General features: G+C 41.3%; 1 protein-coding gene across 2 annotated transcripts in view; it reads left to right on the top strand.

Moving 5' to 3' along the window:
* Positions 1 to 2,814: 2,814 nt before the first annotated feature.
* slc7a14a (solute carrier family 7 member 14a) overlaps positions 2,815 to 15,156 on the top strand; it is a 47,588-nt gene continuing 35,246 nt past the window's right edge. Inside the window, exons 1-4 of one of the 2 annotated variants that reach the window (XM_034159561.1) lie at positions 2,815 to 3,187; positions 3,494 to 3,730; positions 11,282 to 11,499; positions 11,594 to 11,740. In XM_034159561.1, the coding sequence (XP_034015452.1) occupies positions 2,881 to 3,187; positions 3,494 to 3,730; positions 11,282 to 11,499; positions 11,594 to 11,740 (909 nt within the window). In that variant the 5' untranslated portion in view covers positions 2,815 to 2,880. The remainder of the gene's footprint in view (positions 3,188 to 3,493; positions 3,731 to 11,281; positions 11,500 to 11,593; positions 11,741 to 15,156) is intronic. The other variant, XM_034159562.1, reaches the window with a different exon arrangement.

The following is a 15,156-nucleotide window of genomic DNA, read 5'->3' as shown; positions in this document are numbered from 1 at the left end:
TTTGATTTTCTTGTTGTCCAACCTGATTCTGTTCATGTTTAGTTTCTATGCCGTCTTGGATATTTTAGTATCATTTGTCATGTCCATCGTATTTTCACATCCCGTTTCATTTGGATCACAGTCACGTCCTCAGATCACTCCACTCTTGCCCATTTCCCTGAGCCTGGTTCTGCTGGAGGTTTCTTCCTGTTAAAAGGGAGTTTTTCCTTCCCACTGTGGCCAAGTGCTTGCTCATAGGGGGTCGTTTTGACCGTTGGGGTTTTTCATGATTGTTGTATGGCCTTGCCTTGCAATGTGGAGCACCTTGGGGCAACTGTTTGTTGTGATTTGGCGCTATATAAGAAACAAGTTGATTGATTGATTGATTACCTTCTCAGCTCTGTTGGCCACGCCCAGTTTTGTTTGTCACCTCCTTGTCCACCTGTCCCAGCCTTCTCTTGTCTCACAGCCTCTCCTGTTAGTCCACGCCCTCCTCCTGCCTGCACACCACACCTGCTCCATATCACTTCCTAATTAACTCAGTGTATTTAAGCCCTGCATGTTTTCTTTGCCTTTGCTTGCTCGTTGATTTTGTTACCTTCGTCCTGGCCCTCACAGTTTTTGCTCTCACATTTTTTTCGACCTCACTTGTATTCTGGATCTGGATTTTGTCTTTGACCATGTAACATTGTTTGCTGTGGTATCGAACCCCGCCTGTTTTTTGACGACGCCTGTGCTTATCACCTGCCTGTACCTCCGCAATGCTGACTGCCATTCTGTGTACCAGACCCTGCCTGATTTATCGATAAAGCCTTCTTCTTAATCCACCACCTGCCTGTGTGTCTGCATTTTGCTCCCTACCACCTGCTATGCCCTGACTACCTGTGAATCATGACAGAACAAGCAAGCCAGTACCAGGAAGCAGTGGACTCACCTCCAGCCATGAACCCGGACATTGCTCTCATTAAGGACATTTTTTCAGAAATAAATTTTTTCTTCAACTGCTTTCACTCTTGCCACACTCCGAAGCGAAAATTTGATTTTCTGGATCAAGCCTGGAATTTGGTGGAGGCCAATGTCTGGTTGTACCAGTTCTTCCCTGAGCTAGAGGATCTGGATGGCTTATTTGCAGCAGGGAGCCTCCCAGCCTGGGTGAGAGAGCCTGAATCACACCTGCCATCCAGCCACCTGCTCACCGATGATGAGGATGAATGGGTTGACCTTGAGGATGACGCCTCATCAGAAGGTTCAGATCTACAGTACACAGCCACCGTATTTTTTAAGATTCAGGACTTATACTATGAATTTTTGGACAGTCCATATCGGCAGGACAGGTGTCGGATTTTTTCTTTATTAGACCACATCCTGCAAGACGAGCCAGAGATTGTGTCCGCTTATCGAGACCTGGAGAACATCAAAGCTCTATTCAAATGCGGTCAGATCCCTCCATACATTGAGGATCCAATGGACTTTCTTTTTGAATCCGAACTTTATGATTTCTGTCTTGATTCTCCACGAGTGATCACACTTTCTGCCGCAGCCGTCACACCCCATCAGCAGGTCATTTTGACACCACCTTGTCAGACGCCAGCTGTGGTTCTCGGAGTTCGTCAACGCGGAAGCCGGCCGAGCAGAGCCTTCAGCCTCGAGGATCCGCTCCATGGTCAAGTGCTGCTCCAGAACCATTCGCACTGACACCGGCCCCACGACGGCTGTCTATGCCCCTGTCTAAGCCTGCCCTAAATTCTCTCCGCCTGATATATCAGTGGCTTTTATGTTGCCTGAATCCCCTGCAGCTGTCACTTCCTCCGCAGGGCCACCTGGAAAGTACACACCTCCACTGCAGCCGACGACACCTGCTCCATGCACATCAGCGCATCAGCTCCAGGAGACTCCGGTCCCGACCTCCCGGCGCTACTCACTACAGGCTTCAGCGGCTCCACGTCCGCCTCCTGCCGCGTGCACACCGCAGTCAGCAGCAGCTTCGGCACGCTCGACATCACAGCCCACGGCTGCACCTGCTGAAGCTCAGCCTGCGCTGCTCACTTCGTGCAGCTTGTCAACGGAACCGCTGGAGAAATCTCCGCAGCTTCAACTCTCAGCAGCGCTTTCAGCATCTAATACTTCTGAGGTTAACACATCAATCATGCCGTCAGTAACATCTGTTGCAGCACCTGTAAGCACAATCACAAGGTCAGCTGCCACTCAAACACAGTCCGCATGGCCACAGCACACACCGGCACTAGATTCTTCGGAAACAACAGCAGCGCGTCCCTTTCAAGATCCATCAGCACCCTTCTCAACCTCAGCACCACCAGTAAAACCTCCGGTACAGGTCACCACACCTCGGCTTGTCTCAGTATTCACGCAGTGGGAAACGCCTCCTGCCACGCCTCGAGTTGCTTCCTCGCACACAAACATCAACAAAGCTCATGAAGGTGACCTTGGGTGACTCAACCTGCATAACTATCAGTCATGCTCTGGTTTGTTTCTTGATAATGCTTCTTTTCTTTTACCACCTCCTGTTGTGTGAGTCTGGGTGCTCGGTCCCTCCTCCGGTCCCCCTCCTCCCTCCCTTGGTCGTCTGTGTCTGTTGGGGGCTGGGGGGGGTGCTTTGTTCGGCCTTCGGGGTAGGCCGTTGGGCCTACTCCTGTGAATCATGACAACTGTGAAATGTTTTGAAAATAAATAATTCTGTGTTTGTTTTTCAGAACACTTCCTCGTAATGTCGGCAGCGACTGTGATGACGTTTCACTAAACTCAGGCCAGAGAAAAGCGGTGGCTAACTATTGCTGCAAGTTTCAATCTTCCATCGATTTGGACTAATTTGTCATCTGGACGTAACTTCTCCCCTTTCATCTGGAGCAACTTTTCCCCACGACATTGACCTTTGCACTCGGGATGAGTGGATTGGTGGCAAAGATGGACCCTCGCAGGATACAGTGGGGATCAGCTTGGAACACTTTTACTTCCCGTGTTCTCAGGACCAAACCTGTGGAGTCCATGCTGGATTCGTCCATATCAGGCACTGGTGCCCATGGTACCAGACTAGCACGGGTGCTGTCTACTGTGGATCTAGTGTCGCTGGGTGTAGGAAGCTGCGTTGGCACCGGGATGTACGTGGTGTCTGGGCTGGTTGCCAAGGAGATGGCCGGCCCAGGGGTCATCGTGTCCTTCATTATTGCCGCTGTGGCCTCGATTCTTTCAGGTGAGACTATATACTGGATGTGCAATGCTTCATCCACAGTCTGATGTCCTGTAAATCCAGTGTAAAGATAATTGGGAATCTCATCACCATTGAACTGACTGAGGTTAAGAGCCTTTTAATACCTGCTGATATTACAAGACCAAGCACATTATCCAGGCAAAGCCAGAGGTCACTCTGGGGATATCATAGAGCTGCTATCAATACCTTCAACTCAGCCTTTCATCTGAATGATAATGCAGATATATCACCAGTGTGAGTGTTCACCTACATGACCACATGTTTCTCACTCTACTCTCTCCTCCACAGGGGTGTGTTATGCAGAGTTTGGCGTGCGTGTGCCTAAGACCACGGGTTCGGCCTACACTTATAGCTACGTGACTGTGGGAGAGTGCGTGGCATTTTTCATCGGGTGGAATTTGATCCTGGAGTATCTGATCGGCACAGCAGCGGGGGCTTCAGCTCTCAGCAGCATGGCCGACTCACTGGCCAATCATAGTATTAGCAACTTCATGATTTCACACGTCGGAGCACTCAATGGCTTGGGTGAGTGGAAAAGAAAGTGCAACTGTGAGAGTTTCTGTTTTGCCAGAAGTAAAAGGAAGATTTCCTCCCATTCTTTTGAGAGGGGGTAATTTTAAAGTCAGGACAGAAAATAGGATTTAATAAGGTTGGGGATACAGAATGGAAAGTACATTCTTACTTTTGGAAAGCAATGATCTCTACTACTTTGTCAAAATGTACAAAATTTTTAGGTTGTGACTAATCTTCCAACATGTGGATGAAAAGTCTGGATTGTATCTAATGAAGAACATTTCTTTGAAACCTGAACAACAAGATCAACAACAGTAGTCCGAATCCATACAGTCCCAATTATAATTTTTGGCCCCGTTGAATTTTAAGTTTGGAATTAAAAATAGGTTTCAGAAATAAAAATAATATAATGCAATGCTAAAATACCCTAGGCCGTATGAGCATTGTCTTCTTTATAATTTGCAATTGTTTAATTGGCATCCAATGAGCTTTTAACAAGAGTGGAAGTTATCTTTGCGTTAGCGGATGTTAGCGTGCACACTGATGTCTGTGAAATGTCTTGTAAATCACACCAGGTGTGTTACCAGGTTACAAAAACAGCGTTTTCAGTTTTAGAAGTGTTTATTTCTATCTAGCTTTTACATAATATATGACAAACAGGTTATATTTACACCAAAAATGAAAAGGTTTGCTGTTAGCTTGTAACATCACCATGGTAATGTCCATGAAATGTCTTGTAAATCACTTCAGAGGTGTTATTAGGTTCCAAAAACAGAGTTTTAAGTTTTAGAAGTGTTTATTTCTCAGTAGCTTTTACAGAATATATGAGAAAAATGTTACATAAATACAGTATATAAATGAAGCGGTTTTACAGAGACCTGCCACTGACATCATGGTGCAGCTCCACTCTGATTGGCTGTCACCACCACCACTCAAAACAAAAATGGAACAGAATGAAACAGAATGTGACATTTTAACCTCTTAAAATAGGTCAAGGTTAGCCATCTCTGAACTTGTCCAAGGTCGGTGTCCCAAGAATGTTCCCTGTGAATTTGAAGACTCTGACAGCAATAGGACTGGACTTATGCTGAGCATGGATAGATGGATAGATGGACAGACAGATGCGAAGTTTTCACAATACCCCATGGCCATATTTGATTGCCTCGGGTAAAAATGAATTTCAGACAATCAAAATATTTTAATGGAATGTCCATTTATTGAACAACAACGTTATAGTAAAATAGAAGAATACAGTCAGGTTCAAAAGTAACTGGACATTGACAAGTTTGTAATTTTGCTTCTGTGCCCCACAACAGTGGTGTTGAAATGAAAAAAAAAATTGTGATTGTAGTGTAGATTATCTTTGATTTAAGGGGCTCAACAAAATATTGGTATTAACCTTTTGGATTTATCTCATTTATACACAGCGCTGCCGTTTTCAGAAGCAATAAGTAATTGAACAAATTAAATTTAAGCATTATTCTTCAATACAAATCATGACTTTTACAGCCAGTTTTCTTTAGACCAGTTATGGCACAGATACATGAACATTCCCAAGTAGCTGAATATGTCCAGGATTTTATTTACATCAAACATTATGAAATACAAACATCATGGTATTGTACGGTAACTATATGTGGAGAAGGCAGTCCTTAAAAACCGAGTGACCCTAAAGGAAGGAGACTAGTGTAAGAAGCCGCCAAAATACACATGATTTTTATGATTTGAGAATCGAGTATCCGCAACCTCAACGTAACCACTAATACCCTTGGCACAAACATGGGTCTTTCTTTCATGTGAGTAATTTCCTTGATGCTTCAATATTCTTGCATTTCTCTTGGAATTATGACAAACCACTTCTACAGTGTCACCTTTTTTAATAAAATTTCTCAACACATACATGTACTGGCACAGTGATACGTGTGCCTTCCTTCGACATTAATTCAAACACATCAAAATTACAAAAAACTATTGATATTGTTGGATTCAAAATCCAGAGTGCTAAACAATCCTCCACAGAACCAGTAAGTGTAAAGTAAATTTTTTTGCCTTTAGTAGGAGGATATCAACACACATTTTGTTCTGTGATCTGTCAGGCTTAAAATCCTTTGGCTAGATGCTTAGTCACAGTACATTTATTATCTCGACCATCCAAAAGACGAGGGCTGAGGTTAGACTGGTTGTGGGTGTGTTGTGTAACATGGTCCACACATGGGCTCAAATGGAGATGGACATCGAAGCATATGAGGCCTGTCAGTTTATTTGCTCTGCAAAAATAAAATTTATTGTCCAGGCTGGAGCTGCTTCTCTTCCTGGTCTGTCTCAGCCTTTCGTTGAAGGCTTTTCCTTGTCTGATCTTGTTAACTTCTCTCATTGTTGGTGCTGCTCTGCTCAGTCGTCACCCAGCTGCTGGTGCTTCTTTCGTCTCTGCCTCACTACATAATAGATTTTTTTTTTAATAATTTCTTAATTTTGCACATGTGGTGGCACATCTCCTCTATATAATTCCAGCTTTCCTTGCACAGGGGGTGTTAAACCACATCTTCTCCACAGTCTGGCTGTTTACACTATAATGCAAAAAGTAGTGGGCTTATTTCAGTGACTTATTTTTCTTGGTTGTAGTTTGTGTGTACTTTAGTTTCTTTAAAAATGTCTACTTATAAATTAAATTACAAAAAAGACTATATTTTGTATTTACTATTACAAATTTGCTAATTTACTATAACGTCAGAGTTATACAGTAGTGTTCAGAAAAATAGTAGTGCTATGTGACTAAAAAGATTACTCCAGGTTTTGAGTATATTTCTTATTGTTACATGGGAAACAAGGTATCAGTAGATTCAGTAGATTCTCACAAATCCAACAAGACCAAGCATTCATGATATGCACACTCTTAAGGCTATGAAATTGGGCTATTAGTAAAAAAAAAAAGTAGAAAAGGGGGTGTTCACAATAATAGTAGCATCTGCTGTTGACGCTACAAACTCAAAAGTGTTATGTTCAAACTGCTTTTTTTAAGCAATCCTGTGAATCACTAAACTAGTATTTAGTTGTATAACCACAGTTTTTCATGATTTCTTCACATCTGCGAGGCATTAATTTTGTTGGTTTGGAACCAAGATTTTGCTTGTTTACTCGTGTGCTTGGGGTCATTGTCTTGTTGAAACACCCATTTCAAGGGCATGTCCTCTTCAGCATAAGGCAGCATGACCTCTTCAAGTATTTTGACATATCTAAACTGATCCATGATACCTGATATGTGATATATAGGCCCAACACCATAGTAGGAGAAACATGCCCATATCATGATGCTTGCACCACCATGCTTCACTGTCTTCACTGTGAACTGTGGCTTGAATTCAGAGTTTGGGGGTCGTCTCACAAACTGTCTGCGGCCCTTGGACCCAAAAAGAACAGTTTTACTCTCATCAGTCCACAAAATATTCCTCCATTTCTCTTTAGGCCAGTTGATGTGTTCTTTGGAAAATTGTAACCTCTTCTGCACATGTCTTTCATTTAACAGAGGGACTTTGCGGGGGATTCTTGCAAATAAATTAGCTTCACACAGGCGTCTTCTAACTGTCACAGCACTTACAGGTAACTCCGGACTGTCTTTGATCATCCTGGAGCTGATCAATGGGTGAGCCTTTGCCATTCTGGTTATTCCTCTATTCATTTTGATGGTTGTTTTCCGTTTTCTTCCACGTGTCTCTGTTTTTTTTTTTTTTTTGTCCATTTTACAGCATTGGAGATCACTGTAGATGAACAGCCTATAATTTTTTGCACCTGTGTTTTAGTTTTCCCCTCTCCAATCAACTTTTAACCCCTTAAGGCCCGAATTTATATAGCTGTATATAAAAAAATGTTTTGTGTGTGTTTTTGCCTTTAAGTACATGGTAAATAATGTTGAGATTATTAATTTCACTTTTGCACAAAAACTAGATAGTAATATTGGGTATTCTGGTAATGACTTTATGTTATAATGTTATAATAATAATGATGGTATGTTGCAAATTTGCGACAACGGGCATACAAGTCAATTTGGTAAGTTGCATATTTGAGTCAGAGATTGTAGCATATATGCAACGATGGGCATTAAGGGGTTAATCAAACTACTCTGTTCTTCTGAACAATGTCTTGGACGTCCCATTTTCCTGTTTCCCATTTTTTTCTGTTTGTTCCACAAAATTGACGAACTCACTGACTGAATGCCACACTACTATTATTGTGAACACCCCCTTTTCTACTTTTTTACTAATAGCCCAATTTCATAGCCTTACGAGTGTGCATATCATGAATGCTTGGTCTTGTTGGATTTGTGAGAATCTACTGCATTTACTGGTACCTTGTTTCCCATGTAACAATAAGAAATATACTCAAAACCTGCACTAATCTTTTTAGTCACATAGCACTATTATTATTCTGAACACTACTGTACATCATCTGAGCCCATTTTCCAAAGCAAGACCAGGCTGTGTTCAGAGCATCAGAGTCCTCCTCTCCATTTGGAAAATGTCAGGACAAGTAAATTCATATTTAATTTTTTTGAAATCAGAGCCAATGGTGCATCTGCTGTAGGCATGTCTCCATGTGGGTGAACTCTCCCTGATATCTTGTAATAATGTGATTTCATTGCTCTGCAAGAAAATTGGACCCCAAGTTGTGCATCACTGAAGCCAGTGTAGGCCACGCTGGGTCAACCAGTAAAGAATCTTTCTACAGGACATTTGTCCAGAGCTTTCTTAGATTCTCTGTCTTAAATCAGCCGACAAACCGGCTTGCAAAAACCCGGTGCATATTCATGCCACTCCAGGCAGGTTACCTCTTCTTGATATCTGAATTTATTTATTTTCGGTGTGGCACGAAATCTGATGACCTGGCAACCGTTGGGCTGCTCAGAACCAAGCAGCATAGTTTCTCCCCAAAAACACTGTGCCAGAGCATGCTTGGACTAACAAACACATTCAGCCCACCTACAGTTTGATATTGCTCGATGCACTCCTAGTTGCACCTCAGCTGTTTCAGATACAAGTAGACTCACTGTCATTGTTCTTTTGTGCACTGGGTGACACTTTTTAAAGTATATATTCATCAGTGCTTATGTAACGGAGGCCAGCAGGTGTCGCTGTGCAGATGTAGTTAGTAAATCTCACTCCAACAGCTCAAAAGTCACAAGGCCAGAGCCCTGGGTTTTAGCCTTCAGGTTAGAGAGTCCGACTTCCATGCAGAGGATCGTGAGTTTGCGTCCCGAGGGACACGAATGGGCGGAGTCATAACAACACAATGCAGAGTGCAGCCGCGACACTTAAACTGATCTACAAACAAGTAGAAACATGGAATTAGTGTAAGTGTGGTGGGGTGGCATCACAATGCCACATTATGATGTCAGTCAGCCATCGGTGACGGATGATGGTATTGTCCAAATGTCCTACTCTACTCTGAGTGCTCTTCTAGTTAGAAAATATGTGTGGGTATGAGTTGTAAAAATACATTACTTTCCTACCTGAACATATCTGATATTGTTTGATATGTAAAAGCTCAGCATATGATCACAAATCAAACATTTAAGTTAATGTGTAGGCTTTGAAGTGTGACAGTTCAAAGCTACTCAACAAAAATTATGATTTTTGTGGAAATTATTTTCTATAATTAAATAAGAGACACTGTTGTATTATCCTGATAGCACACACACACACGCACACGTGTGCATATGCAGGCATGCACACACACACACACACACACACACGCACACACACTCACCACTTACATAAAATAAGAAACGCAATGCCATCTGGGAAATTATTCAACTCATTCCACCGCAAATTTTTTTTTTCCAAGCACTGATCCAAATTAAATGTTTGTGGAAATAGAAACTGTATCAAGACACACAACAGTTTTCCAGGTCATAGACCATACCGTGACGGATATGACTGTTAATCTGATGTAATTCTATATTTGAGGTGTGTGCCAGCTGGGTCTATCTGACCAAGACCGCTCTGTCGCTCGCTTCCTGTTGGCCACTGAAAAAAGAGGTTACAGGTCACATGACAAAGAGAACAGACAGCTGCAATGGAAGGCTGTCGTTTCCTTTTCCTGTTGGAAAAAGACACTACAGTCACACCCTATAAGTAAATGTTGTATTTAACAGAATATGATTTTTATTATATGTTCAGTTTCTCTCTGTATATCTTCTCTGTAAGGGGAGGTGATGGTCTAGTGGTTAAGCGTAGGGCGTGAGACCAGAGGATCCTTGGTTCAAATCCCACCCTGACCAGAAAATCACTAATGGCCCTTGGGCAAGGTCATTAATCCCATAGTTGCTCTCGGTGTGTAGTGAGCACCTTGCCTGGCAGCAGCCTCACATCGGGATGAATGTGAGGCATTGATGTGTAAAGTGCTTTGAGCATATGGTGCAGATGGAAAAGCGCTATATAAGTGCAGTCCATTTCTGTATGCATCCACCACGATGTACACTTGGTGAAACTGTTTCTGTAGAATTGTGTATTACAGGCCAGTTAAACATTTCCACTGGAATAACCCAATGAAACAAAACCCAGTTTTATTATAAATCTTAAGCAACCACCTACATAATTTTCTCACCTAACAACAGACATATTTTTAGGTATAAAGTGTTCACACATTTAATATATTTAAATTTACTTATAAATATGACCTATTTGGGGATTTTTCTTTTTGTGTATGTGTTTGGCAGAGTACTGTGAAAAGCAGATTAAATTCAGCCCATTTAAAAAAATTACAACTCAAGAATAAAATTTAGTTCCGTTTTAACACTTAAACACTAATGTAAATTTAAAGGCGTATAATGGTCACACATTTCACATATTCATATCTATTTATAAATAATATCACATCACACAGTGCAGGTGGATCCAAAGAGCACTTGGCATATATATTATATATTTAAAGACATGCGGGTTAGGTGAATTGGAAACTTTATAATTTCCCAGGTCTGCCTTGCAAAAGAGGCCTCGATGTCAGTGGGACTAACCTGGTTAAATAAAGCTTAAGTGTATATATATATATATATATATATATATATATACACACACACACACATCGCTCATTACCCCTGTGGGGGTCCTAAAGAGAAAAATGGCAAAAGGCCGAGACACTTTGATATGCACTCACACATCTCGGCATGTTATCAAATGCAAAACAGGGAATATGCTCTAACCACAGGTGACGACACTTGGTATGGTGAATTATGTCCACAATGTCCACCATTACATGGTGAATTATGTCCACCACAACTTTTATATATATATATATATATATATATATATATATGAGAGAGAGAGAGAGAGATATTTTGTGAAGTTGCCTCTGTACAACACCACAATGGTGGTGGAAAATAACTGGTACAATGTTAACTGCAGCCTTATAAAACACTCAAGTGCAAGCACACAGAGTTGCGCACACACACGGGGCAGTTGTCAACACCATTTCCTTTTACCCACCACCAGACTGTTAGGGATTGTCAGAGATGACTTATGTACAGTTAAATCAGATTGTGTTTTAACTGTGTCTCTGGTTGCCCTGTAGGTAAAGGGGAGCAGTCATACCCAGACCTGCTGGCGCTGCTGATAGCGTTGTTGGTGACGGTGATTGTGGCTTTGGGAGTGAAGAACTCTGTGGGCTTCAACAACGCACTGAACGTCATCAACCTCATTGTGTGGGTGTTCATGATGATCGCTGGCTTATTTTTCGTCAACGGCGAGAACTGGGATGAGGGTAGTTTCCTGCCATACGGATGGTCGGGGGTACGTTTAAACACATGCAACTACATGAAAATATTGTTGAAAAATAAAAAAAAAGACAGGAATAATCATTTGCCCAGCTTCTCGGGTGTTCCAGGTGATGCAGGGTGCGGCCACTTGTTTCTATGCCTTCATTGGCTTTGACATCATAGCTACAACAGGAGAAGAGGCCAAAAGTCCCAACACCTCCATCCCTTACGCCATCACTGCCTCGCTCATCACCTGCCTCACTGCCTACGTCTCCGTGAGTCAGACACAAATTGATGTGCACACATCCACCAGATACAATTACAAATTTCATTTATTTATTAAAGAATGCCCGGCACTGCGTCTCATGTCTCAAAATATCCCCGTAGGGTGTGAACAGAGTCAACCACATCCATCAGATCTTGCCGATTACGCTCGTGAATTATGAAAAAATATTATCTGCAATGTCAAGTAACGACTTGCAGAAAGATACAAAGATCAAGAGTTGCCTTTGCGCTTCAACTACGTGGGTGTGTATCTCTGATCTTAACATATTCTGTTAGCTCAGCCTGCCACATATCTTACTTCGACATGTTCATGCTGGAAGGTTGTTGCCATGGGTACTGTGTAACGGTGGCCTATCAGGAATGAGAATGTTTCACCATCACCTCAAGGGAAAAATGCATGAACTACAGAACTCAACCACCTCATTTAAACGGTGATCCCCAAATTCAATCCTAGGCTTTCCCCACTTGTCTTAATCTTGATCTTTCATTGATAATATATAACAAGTTTTTTTCCTCAAACTCTGTAACTTTTTAACAATGGCTGATCTAATGGGATTCTTCATTCCACATCATGTACGCCTTATTTACCATGTATCTGTGCTGACTTATCACACACTGTTTTTTTAAAGTCATTAATGATGTACAGTTATTCCACCCTGACAAACGAGCTGTTCAAATGCATCATTAAACACATAAAATTGCCATGACATTCATATCCATTGATAAGTCCATGTAAATGTCTGACCACAACTATACATTGTTCAAACTGCGCAGTGTGTGTTTGCATAATTCACTATATTTGACCATTTTTGCTTGCATGGATATTACACCATTTCTCAGGAGTCACTCATATTAAATTATTTGCAAGATTTCTGTTTCTATTGGCTCTAATAGAACATTTTGTCAAAACTAAAGTGTTACCATTATGACAGCCAAAAACAACAAAATACATCCGCTCCTAAGATCTCAGTCACAGCTGCAGAAAGAGAGTAGACTTTTGGCTTTAATTCATTTCTGTTTGCTCCAATGAGATATTTTTCTTGAAAATGACTGGAAATAATCTCACATCATTGTATTCTAGTAATTGAGTTGACAGAGAACAACTTTGGGGCTAAAATTACTCACCCCAATTTTTTATGTGATGCAGCTAAGTTTTTTTTTTTGTTGTTGTTTTTCCTGTAAATATCCTTAACCCTCTGGGGTCTGAGGGCATTTTTTTTTGGACAGTTCACTCGCCTGGCATAAATGTTTTATTATTGCTGTTAACAGCTCTCCCTGCATCCCACAATCAAGTTTTATGTCTCTTTTTTTTTAGGACAACCTGTGCTTTCAGAATACATATGTTTTTGTCTTGTTTTATAAGTGTAATAAAGGTTTACAATCAAAAATAGGCAAGGAAAAAATAAAGTGAAAAATAATTTTCCACACACATTTATTGAAAACACACAGCAAACTATAATAAACAACAGTTTTGACACTTTATAAAGGTAATTTGAGGTCTTGTGTGAAAGTCTGTACAACAAAAAGGTTCAAACAATAAACACAAATGCATATTTTGAACAATATATACAGAATGATCTATGCGTTTTGTTGTCCATTGATATGGTAAACAGTACTTTACACAGAGAAAGCAACAGAGTTATCCAGTAACATTCACATGCAAACTAGTGGAGCAATCCTGATAGTTACACACTCTTTGTTTGAGCACGTGAGATTGTCATCAGAGGCTCTCCATGTGCTCCTGCTTTCACTGATCGCTGTGCATAATGGCGCAGGGCGCACTGAGTATGTACTAATAGTATGTACTCATTGGAGCTATTCAAACAGGCCAACTAGTAACATATCACTCCTGAAAATGATCTTTGGCTTTTCACGTGAGGTAAATCTGCCCTACGATTGGATTTTGGATAACCATGTGACGGTGAACCAATTCCGATTGGACACTCACATTGCGCACGTCATCACACAGCTTGTATGAGGAGAACAAAGATGGCCGATGGCTGGCTCGAAAGTCTGCAGAGTTACTTTTTTTTTTCTGCTGTAAAGTTAAGTTTCTATCTCATATCATTCAAAAGTTATTTATAATTTAGTAAAGCTTGGTCTTAGCTGTCGTATACAACGGCATCGACCCCAGAGGGTTAAATTCTAGATTTGACCATTGACCCAGTTGAAATGAGCCCTCACTGGTGCTCAGTAAAATAATGCCTCAGTGCACTGCAGTAACTGAATCCCGAGAGTAACTTCTGACTTCAATTACTCACTACAGTTTTCTATCTGATCCATCCATCAATCCATTTTGTAAATCTGCTTAATCCAGTTATGGGTCACAGTGGGGCGGGGGGGACAATTCCACCGGTCATTGGGTGAGAGGTAGGGTACACACCGGATAGTATGAATGTGTGTCTTATCAGCTATCACCATAATTGAAAGGAACACCGGTACACTGTTCCTTTTCTCCTCCTCCCCCTCCCTCTGCTGTGATTTCTCATCATGCTGAGCACACACATATGGAGAGAGAGAGAGAGAGAGAGAGAGAGAGAAGAGCGCACACAGGATGATGTCAGAGAAGGAGGAAGGCAGTATGGACATGTTGTACACAAGAGCACAAATTTCATTGTATGTATATTTATATAACGGCTGAGTAGATCCTTGTTATTTGATTGGTGGCTTGTTTGTCACGTGACATTGATTATTTGTACCATTTGCCATTGTGCTTCATTTACTGTGCAATAGTGCTTTTTAGTGTGCAATTTTTGTTCTGTATAAAATGTGCCATTGCACACCCTGACTACCGCGCACACTCACACTACTGGGCACGGCGTCACGGACTACATTGTCAGAATTGTTTTTGAACTATGTGACTGTTTTTGCAAGTTGACTGAGAACAATTTTGGACTCCTATTTAAAGTTAGTGTTGGACCGCTGATGTCAAAACACCAGTGACGCACACCTAAATGTAAGTCCGTTTTCTGTTTATAAATTAATAAAATATCAAATGACAAGGATCTATTTTAGCCATTATAGAAAACAAATAATGAATTTTTCATTCATTCAAAGGAACTTCGCCTTGTTGAATAGAACATTCCATCTTTCACAGAAGGAAGTATTTGTACCATTGAACTAATAAATATTCATTATTTGTATACGAGGGTAGGCTGAAAAGTTCTAAGGCTCACTATGATGCAGTAGTGAGCCTTAGAACTTTTCAGCCTACCCTCGTATGTACAATGACAATAAAGGCTCTATTCTATTCGGGTAAATGAAAATACTGTAGTGTCTGTAACAAGGATATTCACTCTTGTGCCAACACCACCAACTTACATAAGTACATTAAAATCCACAAAAAAGGGAACTACAACTTGCCTAAACAAACGCTCCCCTCCCCAGCACAGAGACAGAGTTCAGT

The sequence above is a fragment of the Thalassophryne amazonica genome, chromosome 19 (assembly GCF_902500255.1).
Source record: "Thalassophryne amazonica chromosome 19, fThaAma1.1, whole genome shotgun sequence".
Lineage (NCBI taxonomy): Eukaryota > Metazoa > Chordata > Actinopteri > Batrachoidiformes > Batrachoididae > Thalassophryne > Thalassophryne amazonica.
The sequence above is the reverse complement of the archived record's forward strand: the minus strand, read 5'-3'. Positions and strand labels throughout refer to the sequence as shown.